At 38.6% G+C, this 22500-nt stretch overlaps 1 protein-coding gene across 9 annotated transcripts in view; it reads left to right on the forward strand.

Moving 5' to 3' along the window:
* RUNX1T1 (RUNX1 partner transcriptional co-repressor 1) overlaps positions 1–22500 on the forward strand; it is a 155004-nt gene that overhangs the window by 75432 nt on the left and 57072 nt on the right. For all 9 annotated transcript variants that reach the window (XM_017847350.1, XM_017847352.1, XM_017847351.1 and 6 more), the window contains 2 exons: positions 17873–18010; positions 20425–20666. In XM_017847350.1, the coding sequence (XP_017702839.1) occupies positions 17873–18010; positions 20425–20666 (380 nt within the window). The remainder of the gene's footprint in view (positions 1–17872; positions 18011–20424; positions 20667–22500) is intronic.

Genomic DNA, 22500 nt, shown 5'->3' on the forward strand with positions numbered 1-22500 from the left:
TGCCGTTGCTTTTGGTGTTTTAGACATGAAGTCCTTGCCCATGCCTATGTCCTGAATGGTACTACCTAGATTTTCTTCTAGGGTTTTTAGTGTATTAGGTCTAGCATTTAAGTCTCTAATCCATCTTGAATTAATCTTCGTATAAGGGGTTAGGAAAGGATCCAGTTTCAGCTTTCTACTTATGGCTAGCCAATTTTCCCAGCACCATTTATTAAATAGGGAATCCTTTCCCCATTTCTTGTTTCTCTCAGGTTTGTCAAAGATCAGATGGCTGTAGATTGGTGGTATTATTTCTGAGGACTCTGTTCTGTTCCATTGATCTATATCTCTGTTTTGGTACCAGTACCATGCTGTTTTGGTTACTGTAGCCTTGTAGTATAGTTTGAAGTCAGGTATGTCATTTTCTTTAGTCATCTGTTGATGGATACTTAGTTTGATTCCTGATGTTGCTGTTGTCAATAGTGCTGCAATAAACTAGGACTGCAGGTATTGATACAAGAAGGAAATCTCCATTAAATACATATCTTCTGTTCTCAATTAATACATAAATATAATTATATGTAACGAATTTGCTAATATAAGTCACAGGCTGTTCCAATTTGTCTTTGGGAGTCCTTCCAGAGGCCTCAACTTTTAGTGAAACTGCTTTATGGGGTGGGTTCCATTTTGTCACATGGTACTTATTAAATGCTTTCTAAAGAATCTGATCACTGATTTGGGGATTGTATTCTTATGGTGCTCTGGTATACTTTTGGATTTTTCCCCAAGGTGATCTCTAGTCTTTTCCTCAGTCAGCTAGTGTTTGTGGACCTTCCTCTTACTAAAATAACATTGATTCTTTCATCTAGTAAACACTGATGCTACGCACTGTTATATGAATGGGATACAAAGGTGAATAAGGCACTTTTTCTACTCGTGTGTGTTCACAGACTTTCATGTGCTCTAACCCCTATAGATAACTCTGCCTCTTGAACCCCTTCTCTTCCCTTTTGGTTGTCTTGAATCCTGATTTTCATCCCTTTAATCCAAAGCTGAATAGCCTTGGTAGAGTTCCAAATTTAAATTTTTTTTTTTTTGAGATGGAGTCTCGCTCTGTTGCCCAGGCTGGAGTGCAGTGGCTTGATCTCAGCTCATTGCAACTTCTGCCTCCTGGGTTCAAACGATTCTTCTGCCTCAGCCTACCAAGTTGCTGGGACTACAGGTGCACGACACCACGCCTGGCTACTTTTTTTAATTTTTAGTAGAGATGGAGTTTCACCATATTTGGCCAGGCTGGTCTTGAACTCCTGACCTCATGATCCTCCCGCTTCAGCCTCCCAAAGTGCTGGGATTACAGGCATGAGCCTCCGCGCCCAGCCAAAAAATTTTAGTTTTGTATTTAGCTGGGCATGGTGGCTCACACCTGTAGTCCCAGCTACTTGGGAGGTTGAGACAGGGTTTTGCCATGTTGGCCAGGCTGGTCTTGAACTCCTGGGCTCAAGTGATCAGCCCGCCTCAGCATCCCAAAGTGCTGGGATTACAGGCATGAGCCACTGTGTCCGGCCTGACAATGTATTTGAAAGTTCTGCCCCACTGTGAATCATGAACTTAAGAAATAGTTACTCAGTATTCTAATAGAGAGTGTTGTTATATGCACCCTCTGGTAGTTTTACAAACACGTACACATCCTTCTAATTGTCTTAAAATAGTTTTCTTAAAAAACGGGATTTTGTGAAACATACTGCTTTGTAACTCCCCCCATGTAGTAGTAGTAGTAGTAGTATATTTTAAAGATCTTTCCAAGTAAATATACACATCATTATATTCCACTGTGGATGTATTAGAATTTGAATTGCCAAATGCCTATTGTTGAATAGTTAGGCTGTTTCCAGTTTCCTCATTATGAATTTCTTTGTACATTTGATATTATTTATCTGGAATAATTGCCAAAGAGTGGAATTGATGTATTAAAGGATACGTATAATTTAGAGGCAATTGATACATATTGCCTAATTGTCCTACAGGAAAATTATTATTTTAGAAAAGTATATTAATTAAAGTGCAAATTTGTACTCTAATACCATATTATAATTAAAAAACTATCATTTTGTTGGATGAAAAAAATGATCCTGTTTTAAAAAACACTAGAGGTTAAACTTTCCCCTCCCATAGGGTTATGGGTCATTAATATCTATTTTGCACATGTTCTATTTGTATTCTTTTACAATTTTTGTTCTGTTGGGCTATTGAACTTTTAATTATCGGCTTGACGGAGCTATTTCAGATTTTAGAGACAGGGCCTCACTCTGTCACCCAGGCTGGAGGCAGTGGCGTGATCATAGCTCACTGGAGCCTTGAACTCCTGGGCTCAAGTGATCTTCCCTCCTTGGCTGTCCAGAGCACTGGGTTTACAGAATTGAGCTACTGCATCTGGCCTGATGGAACTATTTCTATATTAAGGTTATCACACCATTGTTGCCGTATACCAAACATATTTTCTTCATTTGTTACTTGCCTTTTTACTTGCCTTTTACTTTATTTATGGTACATTTTTCTGTATTCATGTTTATTAATAAGTACCATTATTGGTCTTGGCTCATAATGGTTATTATCTCTTTTCTCATTCTATGATTAAGTAAATATGCACTTACATATTTAATTTTTTATTGCCGTTTTCATATGGAATGAGTGAATTTGAATATATGGTATGAGATGGGTTTATTTTTACAAATTGTCTGGTAGTTGCTTGGGAATTACTGAATTATTGAATTAGTTTGTCTTTTTCTCACTACTATGAGAAATTACCGTGTACTAAATTCTTAAACGTATATATCCATTTCTGAACTTAGTATTTTTTTTTTTTTTTTTTTATTCTGCTATGTTGGCTATCCGTGTACTAGCAGCACACTGTTGAAATCATTATAGTTTTGTCATTTTTTTTTTTTTTTTTTGAGACAGGAGTCTCACTCTACCGCCCAGGCTGGAGTACAGTGGTGCAATCTTGGCTCACTGCAACTTCTGCTGTCAGGTTCAAAATATTCTTGTGCCTCAGCCTCCCAAGTAGCTGGGATTGCAGGTGTGAGCCCCGTGCCTGGCTAATTATTTTGTATTTTTCTTAGAGAGGGGATTTCGACATGTTGCTCAGGCTGTTCTCGAACTCCTGGGCTCAAGTTACCTGCCTGCCTCAGCCTCCCAAAGTGTTGGGATTACAGGAGTGAGCCACCACACCCGGCCTTGTCATGCTTTAAATAAACGTTAGGCTGCTGGCATTGGTTTATACCTGTAATCCCAACATTTTGGAAGGCCAAGGCAGGAGGATTGCTTGAGGCCAGGAGTTCGAGAGCAGCCTGGGCAACATAGTGAAACTAAACCTCTACAAAAAAAATTTAAATTAGTCTAGTATGGTGATACGCACCTGTAGTCCCAGCTAGTCCAGAGGCTAATAAAGGAGGATCTCTAGAGCCCATGAGGTCAAGACTGCCGTGAGCTGTGTTCACACCACTGTACTCCCACCCAAGCAATAGAGCAAGACCCTGTCTCAAATAAACACACATGCATACATACATACATTAGGCTAAATCTTGTCACACTTTATTTACAAAGTTTTTCCTGGTTATTTTCATTTTAATTTCAGATTAACTTTTAAAACATTTGTAAAATTCTAGAAAAAAATTCTATTGGTATTTTGTTTGTAATGATTGGAGTACATATACAAGAGCAGTTGAATGGACACCTGACAATGTTAACTTGTTTAGATGGTTTGGCACAAAAAACTAGGGGCCTACTATGTGCAAGATGCTTATGTTTAGACACCAGAGATACAACATTGAAAAGATAAGGACCATCATCCTGTATCTCGACCAATTTTTATAATTGTGAAGGATTATAAGTAAATTTTGGCAGATTCACATTTTAGAATTATTGCACTGGAAGTAATGAAGAGAGGATTTGAGCAGAGATGGACTGGAGGGAGAGAAAACAGTCAGAGGCTGCATAGGTTCTAAAGGCCAGGTCAGAGGTGAACTGGGGGTGGATCGCAAAGGTTATTTAGAAGTAGAGTTGACAGGACATTGGGATGGACTATAGCCAGAGAGAAGTCTTAGGATGATTGTGGTATTTTGGCTTCGTTAGCTCAGTGGAAAATAATGCTATGCCCAGAGATTGAAATACAGGAGGAGGCACACATTTCTGAAGGACTATGTTAGGTTTGGTTCCACATATAACTATCAGTGGGATATCCAGCTAGAGTTGTAAGAAAGCAGTGAGACCACTTAGTCTGGCCCTCAGGAAAGTATCCTTCCTTGGCCTTCAGGAAAGTATGGACACCTGGCAGAATTTGTTGCATGAGACGTGAAAGCCTGTGTCAGATGCCAGACGGGTTGAAGCCAGTTCAGAAGATGAGGAGGTGAGGAAGGGCCAGGGTCCAAGAGAATTCCTTGGAACTCCTAGAGATAGCTAGGAGAAGGATGCCACTGCAGAAGAAGAATGGCAAGTGGCTAAACAGATCAAAGGGCACCCAGAGGACAGGTAAGATAAAGACTGAAAGGTATCTTTTGGGTTAACCACAAAAGAGTTGGTATTTTTGCTGGGGTGGTTTAGGTGGAACAGTGCTGATAGAAGCCCCATTGCAGTGGGAATGAGGTTAAAATATGAGAAAGTGATTTCATTATTATCATCAGTTGTTATTTTATTCTATCACTGAAGAAACTTTGGAATCCCTTCTAAAGAGAATAAGGAGTCCAATTGTTTTGCTCTACCTGTACCTTCAAATCTATATTTTTAAATAGAAAATTTCTTGTATATCCACTATTTACTCATACTAAGTACTTGGCAATGTGGTAAGTTCTAGGACTGAGTTAGTATAATATGAATTGATATGCCCCCATTTCCTTACGGGACACTGCTCTCTGACAGGTGGTGTTAGACTAATAATTATACAATTATCTATAACAGTTGTGGTAAGCTCTATAAAGACAGATTAGATAGTACAATATTGCTTATAATACAGTGGGTAGGATAGGGGAGAGGTCAAGGATGCCTTCCTTGAGTAAGTGAATTTGAGCTGAGGTGGGTTTTCTAGAGAGAGGGAAAGGCCCTGAGGTGAAATGAAGTTTGCAGCTGATTAAACCAATGAGGCATGAGATGAGATAAGAGGAGGCCCAGACTAAATCTATCTAGGTTGTTGGTCATTTGAAGGGTTTTAGATTTTATACTAAGAGTTATGGTAAACTATGGAAACACTTTAAATATAGGGGAATGACTTGATCGGATCATTAGAATGTAAAGTTCTTGAGTGTAGTGATTTTTACAAATTTTTGTTCACTGACCTGTCCGTAGTGTCTAATGGTACCTAGCACATTTTATATAGCTCAATCAATATTTTTGAATGAATGCCTTTTTTAAAAAAAAAATGAGTGAAACATTTGATTTTATGAGAAGTTTTCATCTGTTGTTTCATGTAAACAGATTGCAGTGTGGGGTGAGAGGTTGTGAAGTCCAAGTGGAAGATAGTGCTGGCTTGTATGCTGGTGGTGGCAGTGGAAATGGAGAGGCACATGGAGGAGGTAGAATAATTTGATAGTGGCAAGTGTGGGAGAGGAAGCTACTTGGGATATTTTATACGTGAACAGCACAGTATTGTTGACAAAGTTGAACTTATCCTGTCCTTTTTCCGTATACTTCTTTCTGCTGGATTTTGCCTTTGGTTTTTAATATCACCATGCACCTCTCGGTTCCTACTTATTCAAGGGCATCTTACTTCTTACTGAGCTCTGTAAACTTGAACGATACTTCTGAAATATCTCCTTAATTTTCCCCTTTTCTCTAGTCTTACAGCCATTTCCGTACTGGATGCCTGTGTTCTATCTTGCCTAGACTATTGCTATCCAGTACTCTGCTCTGTTGCCACTTTTATCCTATTCATGCTGTGCTCCAGATATACTATAGAAATGAGCATGTCATTTGGCTGCCTAAAATCTCAGTGCTTTTTCATTGCCTATAATGTAAAGCCTAAACTAAGTACTTTTCTCCCCCCTAGAGTACATTCAATTAAATTCAAGAAATATTCACTTAAACTCCTGCTATTTGCTTGTCTAAGATTTAGCCACAGGTACCTACCCTGGGCACCTTCCTGATTGTCTCTGCTGATTTGCTGACTACTATCTGGATGATCATAACTGACTCTACTGAGTGTCTGTGCTACCAATTTTCTGTAGCAGCTCTCTGAACCTTCTCTATCACCTTCTTTAACCCTGTCAAAGAAGACAAATGTTATTAGAGTAATAATTGTCAGTTCTTTAGATGATAAAAGGTTTGGATCACTAATGACTTGTTTTTGTTTTTTTGTTTGTTTTTTTTTTACTTTCCAGAATGAACTACAGTTTGGCAACAAATTGTTAACATACAGGCTTATGTTCAGTTTTGGGGCCCTTGTGATAACATGCATCTTTCTCTTCTCCTTGGATAAGGAGGAGTGACTTCCGTTATTTGGGCAACTTAGTTTTCCTTCCTAAGTATTGTTAATCTTAAGTAGACATTTGCTATTTGCCTGTGCCAGGGGCTTCAAACTTTTCTTTGTTAAACAGGGACCCTTATTTTTAAATGAGATCTTAAATAGAACACCAGGGTGTAAGTCAGATTAACCCAGAACTACCCTATTTGAAGTGAAGTAGTTAGATCCCAGGCTGCTGCTTAATATCCATTTGGTACCTTAGGTACCTCTAAGAAGTGGTGATTAGAATAAGAAGCAGGAGTCACTGGAATAAGGGTGGTAACAGCTGTGGGAGGGATGACATTTCTGAAGGACGTAGACATGCAAGTAATGCCTGGTATCCACAGGTATTCCTGTGACAGCTGATCTTTCCTTACTTCATGAAATGAGTATGATTTTTCTATGCAGAACCACCATTTGCTCTATTGAACTGTCTTAAGGATTTGTTTCAAACAGCTAAGTTACCTGATTAAAATAGTGATAACATTGAAAAAAAAGAGAGAATTACTAGTATGTCTCTAGTTGTTTTGGCAGAAACTAACCTTTCTTCCTTCCTTCCTTTCCTCCCTCCCTCCCCACCTCCCTTCTTTCCTTCCTTCCTCTTCCCCGCCCCCCCCCCGCCCAGCCATTTATTCTATCCGTCTGTCCGTCTGTCCCTCCATCCAATGCCTGCTATTTCAGACACTTTTCTAAATGCTGCGGAGCTAACAAAACAGAAAAATCTCTGTTCACGAAGCCGACATTCTGGATGGGGACACATTCAAAAATAAGATAAATGTGCCATGCATAGCTAGCTGGATAAGGGCTGCAGAGGAAGGGAAGGGGAATTCCTGTTGTCCCTGTATGGAGATAAGCCAAAGATTTTTTTGAAATTAGTTTTCCAGAAATAATGATTGATGGGCATAGATTTATCTCATTCTCTCACCTGGCTTCCCTCTTAATCCACATTCACTCCCGTTAAAGACCACAGGGATGTGCTTCAGTCGTCTTTGATTCCGAACCAGCTGCTGACTGACTCATCCCAGGACTGAGCCCGTGGCTTTGTCCTCACTGTCATGGTCACCTTGATGTTTACTGATCACCTGAACTGAGAATGTCTTGTGCCGGCACTTCTTCAGAGCTCATAGCTTACATATCTTTGGGCTTCAGTTTTTTCTATCTCATCATCATCAAATGTAGAAACCCAGCATATAAAGCAAGTGAAAGATCTGAATGGCAGTGGAAGATGTTTAGGATGAGGCTGCAGACAATCCTCCTGCTCCCCACCCCTTTGGTCTGCCTTGTCACCTCCATGGACTTCTGCCACAGAGCTTTTGTTTCTAGGATAACATTTCAGAGTCATTTTTCTAGGATGGCATTGTCCTTTTGTGATGACAGAAGTGTTTTGTAACTGAACTTTCTAACATAGCAACCACCAGGCACATGTAAATTTGAATATGCAGCTAGTGTGACTGAGAAACTAAGTTTTAAATTTTATTTAATCTTAATTAAAATTTAAATAGTCACATGTGGCTAGTGGCTACTGTATTGGAAGATGGAAATTTTTTTTATTTTTTTATTTTTCATTTTATTCATTTATTTTATTTTATTTTTTTTTTGAGATGGAGTTTCTCTCTGTTGCCCAGGCCGGAGTGCAGTGGCGCAATCTGGGCTCACTGCAAGCTCCGCCTCCTGGGTTCTCGCCATTCTCCTGTCTCAGCCTCCCGAGTAGCTGGGACTACAGGCGCCTGCCACCACGCCCCACTAAATTTTTTGTATTTTTCATAGAGACAGGGTTTCACTATGTTGGCCAAGATGATCTCAGTCTCCTGACCTCGTGATCCACCTGCCTCGGCCTCCCAGAGTGCTGAGATTACAGGTGTGAGCCACGGCACCCCGCCGGCAGATGCGGCTTTAATGTAGTGCTAGCTACAGATTTAACGTTTACTGAGTGCAATTCGTATCCCAGTTTTCCAGGCCACGAATAAAATGACAGTAGTTTTAGATGATAATGAACTTTAAGAAGATCTCGATTAAGAACTGACTTAAAACCTTGGGAAAATTTTTCAATCCCTCGGGGCCTCAGTTCCTTTTTTATCAAGTGGGCAAATTTATAGTACCTTTTCATAGAGAGGTTTAAAGTGAGATAAAGCATGCCCAACATTTGGCACAATGCCTAAGCCTGATTTTAGGTGATTCATCCTAATAGAGTTTTGTTGTTGCTGCAGTTGTTTATTGGGGCTTTTCTTTGGCTTGTAAAAAATAAAATATGCCCATTATAGAACAGAGAAAATAACAAGAAGAAAATAAAATAACCTGTAATCCCACCATCCACAGACAAAACAACAGAAAACCTGTAGAATGTGGAAAAAAGTATGTTTTTGGTTCACAATATGCTTTTCTCTTTGTTTTGAATGTGTACATGTATGACTACACTGACACTACTATTGTAAAACAGTTTTTAGAGGCTATAGATCATATGTGTATACATTGCCTTACAAACCTTTTTTTCTGATATCATATACTAAAAAGTCTTAGGAAATATGTTGTGATTACTGAGAGTTGTTAGAAAACTGGTGAATTGAATAATCCAGTAGTATTTTTTTAGATTTATCTTTAGTGATTAATTTTCCAGAATGTGAAAATTCTTTTGGAATTCTTTTTGGATGATGAGAGGAAAAAAGAGATACATAGATAATTTCATCTTGAGTTAAAACTGTGTGTCAGACACTGCTAAGTTCTGGGACTATAAAAACAAATAAAATGTCATTATTTCTCTTAAGTAAATTGTGGTCTAAATACTGTGTGCTCAGTGCTGCCAAGAGGGATTTAGACAGTCTAATATGAGAACTTGGGACAAACCCGGCCAGCCGGGTAGAAAGGTTGTCAGCAAAAGGTTTCTGGCTGAAGAAACACCTGAAGGGAGTTTTAAAGGAATGATGGACTTAATTAGGCAGTGGTGGCGTGAAGAGTATTCAAGGAAAGGGATACAGTGAGTATGAAAGTCGGAGTGACCAGGGGCATTTGGAGAACTGCAGCTGTCTAGTATGGAGGTCAGAGGTGGGGATGGAGTGCATGGCAGAAATGAAGATGTGTTTGGAGCAGTCGCAGGAGCCAGATGGGTCACAAAGGTCTTTCTATGTCCTGTTAAGGAGCACAGCCTTTATATTTAAGGTTATAAGAGACATTTGAAGATTACAAGAGGAGAGAGGCAGGATCTCTGGTCACACCACTGGCATACATAGAAAAATAACTGGATGTGGTTTGGAGAATGTATCGGAGATGGGTGGGAGTCCATTCAATGACTTGTTGAATAGGTCAGGCAAGAGATGGTAGATGATTCAGATTGTAGAAATGAGTAGCCCTCTGGAGGTTTGGGTCTAGAATTTGGGAGGGATATTGACTGCAGTTATTCTCATACTGGCCACAGAGTGAATAAAGTCACCCTTTCCAGAGTGCTTACCGTGTATCAGGCATTTGAGCAAGAATGCAATACACATTATCTGAGTTTATTCCCACAATACAGGAGTTGCAGAACATGGCCAGTTTTACATAGGGGATGGCAAATTCTAGTCCTGTCTCTGAAGTCCAAGAATAACACAAATGAAATCACTAAGGAAGCGTATAGAGTAAACATTTGAAAAGGGTCTAAGAAGGAATTTTAGGGGAAAATGTCAGTAGTTATCACAGAGCAGGAAAATGAGGAGCCCTTAAGTGACTGAAAAGGAGAAGCGAGGAAGGCCAGAGAAAGAGAGTATTAGACTCATGGGATTCTGGTTATGCAGATGGTTCAGGAAGGAAGTAGGGAAGCTTCAGATGATACAGAGATGCCAGATAAAGTAGTGTACATGTTTCTTGGATTAATAATAAAGAGACAATTGAGAAGAGTTTTGGTGGAGTTTAGGAGGATATCTTGATGCTACATGCCAGGGTTGCTTTTGTTTTGTTTTGTTTTGTTTTTTTGAGATGGGGTTTCACTCTGTTACCCAGGCTTTAGTGCAGTGGCAAGATCTTGGCTCACTGCAGCCTCTGCCTGCCGGGCTCAAGAGATTTTCCTGCCTCAGCCTCCTGCATAGGAGGGACTACAGGCATGTGCCACCACGCCTGGCTAATTTTTATATATTTTTTTTTTTGTAGAGACGGCTTCACCATGTTGGGCCAGGGTCGTCTTGAACTCTCGTACTCAAGTGATCCACCCACCTTAGCCTCCCAAAATGCTGGAATTACAGTCAGGAGCTACCGCATTCCACCTTACATGCCAGGGTTATTTTATCAGCATTTCTTGGTTTAGGTGAAAATCAGCTCAATCTAGGTTTTAGGCAAAGAAGGGATTGATTGACTAGGAATCTGTAGGAGGTTTGGAAGACCCAAATTGTAGGAATTTTACATATCTGACAAGTCCCTAGTATTCAGTAGAATTAGGGACTTTATTTACCACTGCCATGATAATCTCTTATTACTTCTCTTTGCTTCTTTCTGCCTGTTAGTTGCTGGCTTTTGTATTGCAGACCTGCTTTCTAGACGTGGAAGGTGCCATTTTCTACCCCTGGAGAGGGATTATTTTTCTTTCCTCAACTCTAAATGAACTGAACAATGAGATCACTTGGACTCAGGAAGGGGAACATCACACACTGGGGCCTATTATGGGGAGGGGGGAAGGGGAGGGATTGCATTGGGAGTTATACATGATATAAATGATGAATTGATGGGTGCTGACTAGTTGATGGGTGCAGCACACCAACATGGCACAAGTATACATATGTAACAAACCTGCACGTTATGCACATGTACCCTAGAACTTAAAGTATAATAAAAAAAAAAAAAAGATCTTGGAGAAGGACTGACACTGCCTATCTTGGACTAGGTGCTATGTCTGGGCCTGTTGGTGTCTTGGGTACAAGTTCATGAAAGAACATGGTAGTTCCCAAGGTAGTTACGAGACTAGAGGGAATGGCAGTTTCTAGCATGGGGAGAGAAATGTTTAGACAGACAGTCTCATAGGTTTCTGCTTTTAGTGCATGGAAGATGGACTGGGAGGTGAAGAACCAGAGAAAGTGACTATAGATTCTCTTTTAAGAGCCTGCGCTATGAAAGAAAACCCTGGTGATTATTTTGGTGACAAGTAAAGAGGGAGAATTGGACTTTAGAATGTGTATTTTATAACTAAATCATTGATGAGGATTTAGTAATGAGGATTGAAAATATATTTGAAAAAAAGAGGTAGACATTAATTTTAATGTTTGTGGGAGAAAAATTGATATGCAGACATTCTTATGGACATGGAAATTTATGTGAACAGAGGAAGGCTAGTTATAATCACCACTTTCAAAGTAATTGTATTTGTGGTCACTTCATTATCAAATATATGTTTTCAGGGTGGTCATCTTTATGTCTGTAATGATCGTAAGCCGTATCTGTAGAAAGAAACCAGAGAATATTAGTATTTGCAAAAGATCTTTAGGAAGAATGCAATCCAACATGCTTAATTTATAGATAAGAAAAGTAGAATTCAAAAAAGTGAAGGGAAGTAATCACTTACAGATACAACAGTGCCTATTAGAAAAGAAGGGACTGTTTGCTCCCTGGGTCCGTGTTTAGAAAGTGAGGACGTCTTTCTCACAGCCTCTTCAGTAGACCTCCCTTCATGGCCCATTGTCCAGAATTGAATCACATCACCCACCTCTGAAGCCTGCTATTGAAAAAGAAACTGTGATAATCTGACTAATGTGCAAAAAGGAGAATTTTCCCCCAAAGATTGTGGGAAGAGGATGAGTACCTAAACAAAGTCAGGGCTCTCCAGCAAGGAAGAAAGCAGCGAGGAAGAAAGCAACAAGTGTTGTTGAATAAGAACTCAGCAGTGTCTGCAACATGGACTAAGCTAAAGAGCTTATATTTTATTCCATGGACAATGGGACTCTCCTGAAGGTTTTAGATCAGAGAATAGATAAGATCCTATTTGTGTTTCAGCAAAAATGCTATTCATAAAACATCTATGGTCTTAGTCCGTTTGTACTGCTATATCGGTACCTTAGACTGGGTAGTGTAAACAAGATAAATTTATTTCTCATACTTCTGGAGACTGAGAAATGCAAAATCAAGGTACTGGCAGGTTGGGTAAGGGCCTAGTCTCTGCTTTCAAAATGGCAACTTGTTGCTGGAATGCTGCCTCTTCACATGGCAGAAGAGATGAGGGGCAAAAGTGGCCTCCCTAGCTCTCTCCAGCCCATTTATAAGGGACCAGTCCCATCCATGATGGTAGAGCCCTTATGGTCTGAGTGCCTCCCAAAGGCCCCACTTCTTAATACTATCACATTGGTGATTAAGTTTCAACACATGAATTTTGGGAAACATTCAGATCATAGCACCTGTAGTAAGACATGAAGTGAGACGTCATTCTATATAAGTTGCAAAGTTGAACTAAATTTCAGGTCTCCAGTATCTTCCCATGTTGCCTACATTCTATCCTCTCTCCATGTGTACTATTGATGGTGTGTGTTTGTCTTTTACCATGAAATTTGGTATCTTTGAACCGACAATAATATAAGGAATGAATTTCTAATAGTTAGAAATGTAACTATCCTTCCTGTGAGAACCACAACTATATTAGTACGTATTTATTAAGCATCCTCCTCAGGAGGATTTTTTAAAAATATTGCCATCAAATGCTTACCGTTTGCATTAGTTGGAATGTTTGGGTGTATAATATATACATGTGACCATCATACGGAAGGGCTGTGATAAATGCTAAAAGAAAGGCAGAGGTAATGTGATATGGCTGTTGCCTGGGGCAGTTGAAGGAAGCTGAAAGAGGATGTGTGATCTACAGTGAGCAGTGAAGAATGTGCAGGGTGGGACAGGTTATTCTAGATGAGGGAAACAGCAAGAAAAAGAAAGGCAGAAAAGCCAAGGAGTACCAAGGTGACTGGTATTGATAGAGCCTAGGGTTGAGGGAAAAGTCAGGAATGGATCATGGAGTCGATGGCACAAGAGAATGAAGCTCACACCTGTTGGCACCTAATGTAAGTAGGCACAGTGCTAGGGTTTAAAACGTGCAATCTCATTCAATCTCACCACATTCCTATGAGGGACAGAGGATCATTTTTGCATTTTTCTCCTGAGGGACTGAGGCTTGGGAAAACTAACTTGCCTGAGAACTCACTACTAATGGTTGAAAGAGTCAAGATTTGAAACCAGTCTGCCTTAACTCAGGAAGTTTTTCTGTTATGCCAAATACCCCACTGTGTCATTTCATGATGCTTAGCATGTTAGCATTTGACTCTTATTCTCGGGCATTGCGGAAGGGTTCTGAGCAGGAATGGGCTCATCACAATGCCCATCAGGGAAGGGTGGAGGCTGGATGGAAGGCAGAAGCAACCAGCACCATTGTTGTGGTCCATGGATAGTCTCCTGTAACATCTGACACCCAGGCATTGGAGTCACTACATAGCATCATTTTCGGAACTGTATTTGCCGTCTTTCCCAGTGAAATAAAAATTAAAATTCTATACCCACCTTGATGCCTCTCTAGCTTTCTCCTTTCCTATTTCCTGCTACAGGACTTCCATTTCACTTTGGCTTATCCTCTCTAGTACATACCTTCTAGCCGAGCCAGCACGTGTTCAAATATGACTAACTCAGACTAACTACTAATGGTCCAAGAAGTTCCTCCTAATCCATAACATCTCTGAGAATTCTATAATAATTGACCTGATAAACTGATAGGAAAAGATATGCCACCTACCAACACTTGAACTCCTTTTTTGTTGTTGTTGTTTTTGTTTTATACTGGTCCTCTCTAGAATGCTATGTAAACAAGGAAAATGCAGAATACCTACTTTTTGTACCTTAGAAACACATCTGGTGCTATTTGAACTAACTAAAAGTAAAGTAAGGGCCATGGCAGATTATGCCATACCTTTTCTTTTTGTTAAAAAAAAAAAAAGGAAATGGAAAACATACCACTTCTAGAAGGCCCTGACACTGAACTGGATATTGAAATCATATAGGTAATGTATTAATATGTGCCACATTTCTTTTCCATGCATCAACCATCTTTGGTACATATGTGTTGGATATTTGCCGTGTGAGAGAAACATTACCCAGAGGGAAGATCGTCTTTAGAAGTAGTGTGAATCATTAAGGTAGAAGTAAAGTCAGCCCTTTTTGATTTTACTTACCTTTGCTACATGATCTGATGGAGGTTTTTTCTTTTTCTTTTTTCTTTTGACTTTTAATCATTTTGTGTCAGTCTTTGGCTATATGTCAGAATTCCTCTATTGCAACTAAAAAATGGAAATTACATACTAGGACACTATAATTTCCATGAAGTTAAAAAATTCTATAAAAAATATTATAACTTAATATTGGTTTTACCATGTCCTCTAATTTGAAATGGAATGAAATGCTTCTGTGGTTAAATCAGCTTGCTTGTGCTGTTTGCTATAAAAGTTTCAAGAATATACATTTCAAAAAAAGTTTTAAATAATCCAAAACAAATGCAACAGGGCTCAGCACACTTGAAACACATTTTCGGAATTTATCTTAAATCTCTGTGCTCCAGAGAGTGTTCATGTGTATGTGGATTAGGCCTGGCTGGTTATTTCACCATCTATCTCCATCCTGGATTGATTGCACTGAACAGCACAGAATGAGTTACATATGGTCCCACTTTGTCTCAGTTTGTAGGACCTCTGGGCTGGAACTCCATTTGATCAGAGTGAAGCTAACCATTGCAGAAATTTGGCTAATGTCAAAACCCTAAATATGTGCACATATACATATATTCTGGCTAGAATGTTCATATTCCTGTTAGAAGTAGTGGTGTTTTCTATGCATTGGCTCAGTAGTTATTGTTGACATTTCCAGAATTAAAAAAATAATCTAAGGATGATGATGTTGCTGTTCTGGATAGGAATCATGTTACAAATGTGGACCAAGACAATATTCAGATGTTTTCAAATCAAAATTATGAATATACCAAAAACTTTCTAAAATTGGGAAGGAAGAAGATAGGAATACAAAGATTATCTTAAATACAAACTTAAAATTGAGGAGGAAACCTATGGTCAAATTTATCATTTCTTTTTTTTAGTGTAGTCTATTAAAAAAAAGAAAAATAGGCTTCAAATATATTTAAAGTTTAGATATTGCTCCTTGACTCATAAACTTGAGTCAGGTAGGGGGCTGTGCACATTAAGGTCCAGCTTGTAGCCACTGAGGGTAAAAGAAGCTGTTGAGGGTAACTTACTCCCCATCAGGCTCTTGTCTCTCTATTTTGTTCTTTTCCTCCTCTTCTTTTTCCTCCTATTGCTTTATTTATTTTTTTATTACTCCCACTTCCCCTCCCCCTCCTGCTCTTCCTTTCTCTGTCTGTGCAACCACGTGCTTCAAATCTGTGTATCTGGACTGCCTTCTCTAACAGTTCCGTGTGAGTGTTAGCAGAATGAAAACCAGATGGACCAGCAGTTCCCACTGTTATCTCCCAGCCGACTCTGGCAAGCCTCCCCTTCTCCCTCCCTACTTGGCATGACAGAAATATTTGCCTTTATTTAGGGAGACTTGTATTTGCTGCTGTACCTCTTCCCTCAGCTGCAACATAAGTGGGAAGCTATTTATTCCCTTGTTGCTGAGGTTGGTTGAGGTGAGTAGAATGTGCAATGAATTTAACTATTGAAGAAGCAGTTTTAAGCCTACCTAACTTCTGTATTTTTCTAGAATAAGTGACTTACTGGTTTTTAAATGCTCTGGAATAGCAATCTGAAGACAAGTTTTTAACAATAGACAAAGGTGAAAATGCTCTTCATTTGTGTCTCTACCATCCTTTCACCCAGAACACTTTTATTCACTATAGTCACATCCATTGTTATTCAGTCAGAAGTAGAGATTCAGAAATGGAGACCCTGATATTGCTGTTAACTCATCAATAATAATAATAATAGCTTACTGTGCAAATACTCTTATTAGAATGATGATTATTTTCATTCTCTTATTGCATCTTCCCTAAAGTGATATTGACATTATTTCAACTTCTAAATGTTGTGTTTTATTGCAGCCCAAGTGTTAAGAAATTGCTTTGAACAAGAATGAGGTAGATTTGGAATTGTGATAGTAGTAATTTGGGTTTTTCCTTTTCTTTCAATAATTGTCCTTTAAGTAATTTTGAGAATTTCTCACTGTGGTTATTGTAACGTTTTTAAAGGCTTGTTCTTTCTTAATAGTTACTTCACTTTTCTAAAAGTCCAAGTGTGAGATATTTGTGTCTATAACTGCAAGAGGTGCCTCGAAACACTTTGGGTGTGTGTGTGTTCTTGTGCGTGCCTACACATGTTTGTGAAAGAATTAGATCTAAAGAAACAACCAAAAATAGAGACTCTGATACTGCTGTTGACTAACTCATTGTGCAAATGCTCTTATTTGAATGATTATTTTTATTCTTTTATTGCATCTTCCTTAAGATGATAGCAACATTATTTCAACTTTTAAATGTTTATTACAACCAAAGTGTTAAGAAATTGCTTTGAACAGATCAAAAGGTCTGTTGCTTTGATAAGTAGATTAGATTGAGAAAAACAGTTCAAAATGTCAAGGGAAAAGTATACTTAAGAGAAAGCAGTTCGGAAGTATGAATGTCCATTATTGGGTAATCAGTAAATTTCTTCGTGTCTGCCACAAACTCATGAAAACAATATTAGCAGTGTCTAGTTCTTTTTAGTTCTGCATTTGGGACTTTTACATTCTCTCTCCTGTTTGAAATTATTAATTGGAGTATTGGTTTCATGCTTTTAAAATGGCAAGTCATGAATTTACACATTCTTAGTAAATAATAGCTTCACTTCATTGTATAACACATTTCACTTATGTAGCAGTGATTTTAAAACAGGGCAGGAAAATTGAAGTGTGAAATATGTCTGGAAGACAATAACCTGTTTCATCTAAGAGGCCAGGAAACTAAGGATAGCAAAGGGATGGCAGGTGTTACAGAAAATCATTACAAAGAGCTGGCTCCTACCAGTATCTCACCTGCATAACAGACTTCAGGTTTTTGTTATTTCTGAGCTGTCATGAGGGGTTCATTATCATCCCACTTCCTCATCTATTTTCTACCTCTTGCTAACATTGGCTTCAGCTTCCAGTGCAGTTGTGCTGTTGCATATAACACTACCAAGGTAGCATCTGCCTAAGCCAGAAATAACAATAGGATATAATATAACCTAGTTACAAATGAGGTCCTGCCATCTGTGCTATACTTTCTTAAGTGGAGTTTGGATGATAAAATCCTGATTTAAACTTCAGTAGATAAGCGTATTTTATTGATAGAAGATGTTGAATTTCTTCTGTTCACTTGCTTTTAAAAAAGATAAACCCCACTTGAAAAACTGAGGTGCTTAAGGAGTAAAATAATATGTTCCTGGTGGCATCCTCCAGATCGTACTGAGAAGCACTCCACAATGCCAGACTCACCTGTGGATGTGAAGACACAATCTAGGCTGACTCCTCCAACGATGCCACCTCCCCCAACTACTCAAGGAGCTCCAAGAACCAGTTCATTTACACCGACAACATGTAAGTAGTCATTTCAGGCTTTTGAGTTTCGGTTTTAAAGTTTAAATTAGATTTTTTTTTTCTGCAAATGAAAAATCAAGGGAAAATAAGATTCAGCATCAATGTGTAATGCAGAAATGAAGCAAAAAAAAAAAAATCATTTGTTTGCCAGTGAGTAGGTTACTGAGCACAGGAGTATCATAGCTTAGGTATAATTTGTATGACTGCCAATATTTGCCTTCCTTTTCATTATTGCTTCAAAGTTGCAGTCTGCTATGATTTTAGCAAATGAAGGAGCATTTCGTCTGTAATTCCAGTTGTTACCACTATAACTTCTAATTCATCTTAATGTGGAGCTCTTTTAGTTTGTTCAGCATGACTTGGAACATGGAAATGTGCTATTATTATTTCTAGGTTACTTCTGGTCTTCTAACACCATTTTCATCCATTTAGAGCGGTTGCAAATAATGTTAAAATATAATATCCTTGAGTTAAAAGGGGTATTGATATGCAACAATATCATACAGAAAACTTTCTGAAGTGAGAAGTGCCTTTCTTGCCTTTTTTTTTTGGGACAGAATCTCACTCTGTCACCCAGGCTGGAGTGCAGTGGCATGATCTCGGCTCACTGCAACCTCCGCCTCCCAGGTTCTAGTGATTCTCCTGCCTCAGCCTCCTGAGTAGCTGGGATTATAGGCATGCACCACCAAGCCCAGCTAATTTTTGTATTTTTAGTAGATATGGGGTTTCACCATGTTGGTCAGACTGGTCTTGAACTCCTGACCTCATGATCCTCCCACCTTGGCCTCCGAAAGTGCTGGGATTATAGACGTGAGCCGTTGTGCCCGGTTGTGTCTTTCTTGTTTTGAACCTGTCAGACTCTCACTAAAACTTTACTCCATTCCTGCTTGGCTCAAGTCCTGTGTTCTCTCAATGGAGTGTATTGCTTTTGGTACAGTCCAAAGGAAAGGACAGAAAATTCTGACTGAATTGCAACTTCCCATTCTTTCCTGTATATTTCATTAGGGATAGTTAGTAACTTTGTTTTAATAAATCTCAAAATCCGGGTTGAAATTGTTGTCAAGGAATTGTGAAACTAGTAAATGTTATCGGTTGCAGCTATTTTGCACACCATGTGCCATGAAATCCATATGAATGAAAAATAACTAAAAGGCAAAAATAGATCTGTGGGACTATAAGGGATTAGCAAAATACGCATCTCAGGCTGTTTATGCAGTGTTGCGCTGCCATTTAAAAGACCTTTCCAAATGCGTAAGGAGCAGGTGATTGTGCAATGCCAAGTTGTAACGCTGTCATCTTATATTTGGTTTGTTGTTACCCAAAGCCACAGGGGTGGGCATATGTCTCCTGTGAGATGTCCTGGTGAGCTGGCATATCTTGACAGGTTATTATGATACTCATTTGGGACAAGAGAACCATTTTATTATGTCAAAATGAAACTTTTAACAATAACATCGTCCTTAAAACATTTTCAAACTATATCAAAATTAAATTAAAAAGATGGGTTTGATAAAGGTCTGCTTATCAAATTAATTGACTTAACATGATAAAATCAACATTTTCTTTAATGCAAAGGATGCAGATTTTTTAATTCTGGTTCTTATGGATTATCAACGTTTTGCTTTCTTTTTCTGTACTTATTATTAGTGTACATATTAATGGGTTACAGAGTGACAGGGATTGTCGTCTTGATGTTCAAACAAATTTTATCAGAAATGAATTTACTGAATTATCACCACTCCATGCTCTTGGCTGAATTGAGGTGTCTCCTTTTGATTTCTTGAAATAACTCCTTGTTAAACACCATATCCATTTTGGCTTTGTACCTAAAATATGCATTTTTCCTAAAGAAATGGTTAAGAAGTATGAGGGGGAGAAAATAGCCTTCTAATTGGGTGGTGGAAGGTTAAAACTTGAAAGTCCTATTCCTATAAACACAGCTGTCAGTTGTGTGTACAAAACATGATTTAAAATGTTCAATGATAAATTTAGTCTCCACCAAATGTACACTTTCTCTAGGGGAGCAGTTTGGAAAGGAGTAGTCCTGTTATATTGATGTAAGCCTGCGACAAAAGGCCGACATCCGAAGCTGTCTGTTCTATTTTTGAAACATTTCAGGTGGTTGGCATATGTGCACATGGGCGGCAGGGCTAGCCCTGGGTTGCAGCAGACTCCATTTATTATCAGCCTCTGTTCAGGATACCATCACTCAGTATGAGGAGTAGACCCATTTAGTTATAGAGTTCCTGAGGATGTAGTAACCATGTGAAGTCCAAGCATTTTTTAAAAGTCCCAACATTTAAAAAGTTATAAAACCTTTATGTAGATGTAAATGGTAGGAAACTTGGTGGCAATTTCCTCATGCATGTTCCCTGTAAGTTTATGATTTCCTTCTGATTTTGTGCTCTTGACAGTAACTAATGGCACGAGCCATTCTCCTACAGCCTTGAATGGCGCCCCCTCACCACCCAATGGCTTCAGCAATGGGCCTTCCTCTTCTTCCTCCTCCTCTCTGGCTAATCAACAGCTGCCCCCAGCCTGTGGCGCCAGGCAACTCAGCAAGCTGAAAAGGTTCCTTACTACCCTGCAGCAGTTTGGCAATGACATTTCACCCGAGATAGGAGAAAGAGTTCGCACCCTCGTTCTGGGACTAGTGGTAAGCAAATGGAAACCAACCCAGTTTTCTTGGTGTAAGGGATAGTGTGAGTGGGAGACTCAGATATGTAGACACTGTTCTCACAGCTATTTTGTTACAGTAGTTTCTACATCTGAAGAGTGTGTGCAAGTCTGATTCATGCTATAGTGACAATCTTTTAAATTCTGCATTATATATTGACCCCACCAGTTTTTTTCCCCACTATTTGATTAATAAAGATATGGTTATACAAATTTATTGTTATATTGGCCATAAACATGTGTCTATGTATATATATGTGTGTGTGTATATATATGTGTGTATACATATATATACACATGTCTATGTTTATATATATATATATATACACGTGTGTGTATGTGTATGTATGTGCACATGTGTTTCAGTATTTCAGTAAGTATAGTCTCCTGGCATGTCTAGTAGCTTTCAATGATGACAAAATGGTTTTGTTATGTTGAGTCACTCAATCTGATTGGGTGCTCATTTTAATTTTGTTGCTTTAGGGGATTTTTATCATTGGCCTAGATGAACACGAATTTATAACAACACATTCTTGTTTTATCTAGTGTTGTTTTTAAGATGAATAACATTGCAATTTTTTATTGTGGTAAAATATACATACAGTTTATCATTTTAGCCATTTTTAAGTGTACAGTTTAATGGCATTATGTATATTCACGTTGCTATATAGCCACCACCACTGTCCATCTCCGGAACTTTTTCATCACCTCAAACTGAAGCCCTCTGTATTCATAAAACAGTAACTCCTCATCTCTTTTATCCCCAGACCCTGGTAAACACCATTTCTTTTTTGTTTAAAAAAAACGAATCTTCATTATGGGTAGAATTACCGACACCACTAGTTTGAGAAGAGAACTGTTGTTTTTTGCATATTACACTATGTTCTGCACATTGTCACACTGGAAAATAGAACATACATCTTTTTTTGCATTCTAAGTCACTTTTCCATGTGTTGTGATTTTCTATAGAAGCAGAGGATTTTCGAGTATTTAGGAAGGCTAGTCTCCCATATCACACTGAGTCACGGAGAAGCTATGCGTCATATATTCAGTTCTTTCATTGTCCAGGATTATGGTCAAACTCAAATTAGAATGATAGGCAGCAGTCTCCGTTTTCTTGAAATAGATTATTTATTTTTATTATATGGACCTATCGGGGCAAAGCCATACCAGTTGTGTTTTGCAAAAGGAGTTTCAGAATTAGAAGGCTGGGTGAGAGACAAGTTCAGAAGACATACTTCAAATCACTATATCCCATATTTGATAGAGATTTTGCAATTTAATTTTTAACCGTTAACTGCCTCTCCTCCCTGCTCCAAGAACAAGAGACTTCCATGTTTCTCACAATCTATCAGCTCCACCTTGTAAACTTCCAAGACAGGAAGGTGATTTTCACAAGAGGTGTGTTGGCATACTTCAGATACTTTTGTCCGTCACTTATCTTTTCCTTTTTATTCATTCTTGAATTTGCATAATAAGCTTTTTAACATGTAAATAAGTTAGACCAAGAAACCACAAAGTAAATCCAAAGTAATAATTGTATCAAGTAAATGGCGAATGTGTTGTTCTTAGCAAAAAAATTTTTTTTAATTGCCTTATAAATTTGACCTGTTCTTTATTAACAGCGGTTCCGTAATTGAAAATGGAGAAAACTTGGTAGCTTTAAGTAGATTTTCCCAAGTGGCATACTTTTGTGTGAAATACTTTTAAAAAATATATTTTTTTAATCTAAAAGCCTAGAGAGGAAAATAGGGGAAGACATTAATTAATGATGTCTTACATATAATAGGTAGTGAATATTCATTGAGTAGCAG

This window comes from Rhinopithecus bieti, unplaced genomic scaffold (genome assembly GCF_001698545.2).
Source record: "Rhinopithecus bieti isolate Rb0 unplaced genomic scaffold, ASM169854v2 scaffold_26532, whole genome shotgun sequence".
NCBI lineage: Eukaryota > Metazoa > Chordata > Mammalia > Primates > Cercopithecidae > Rhinopithecus > Rhinopithecus bieti.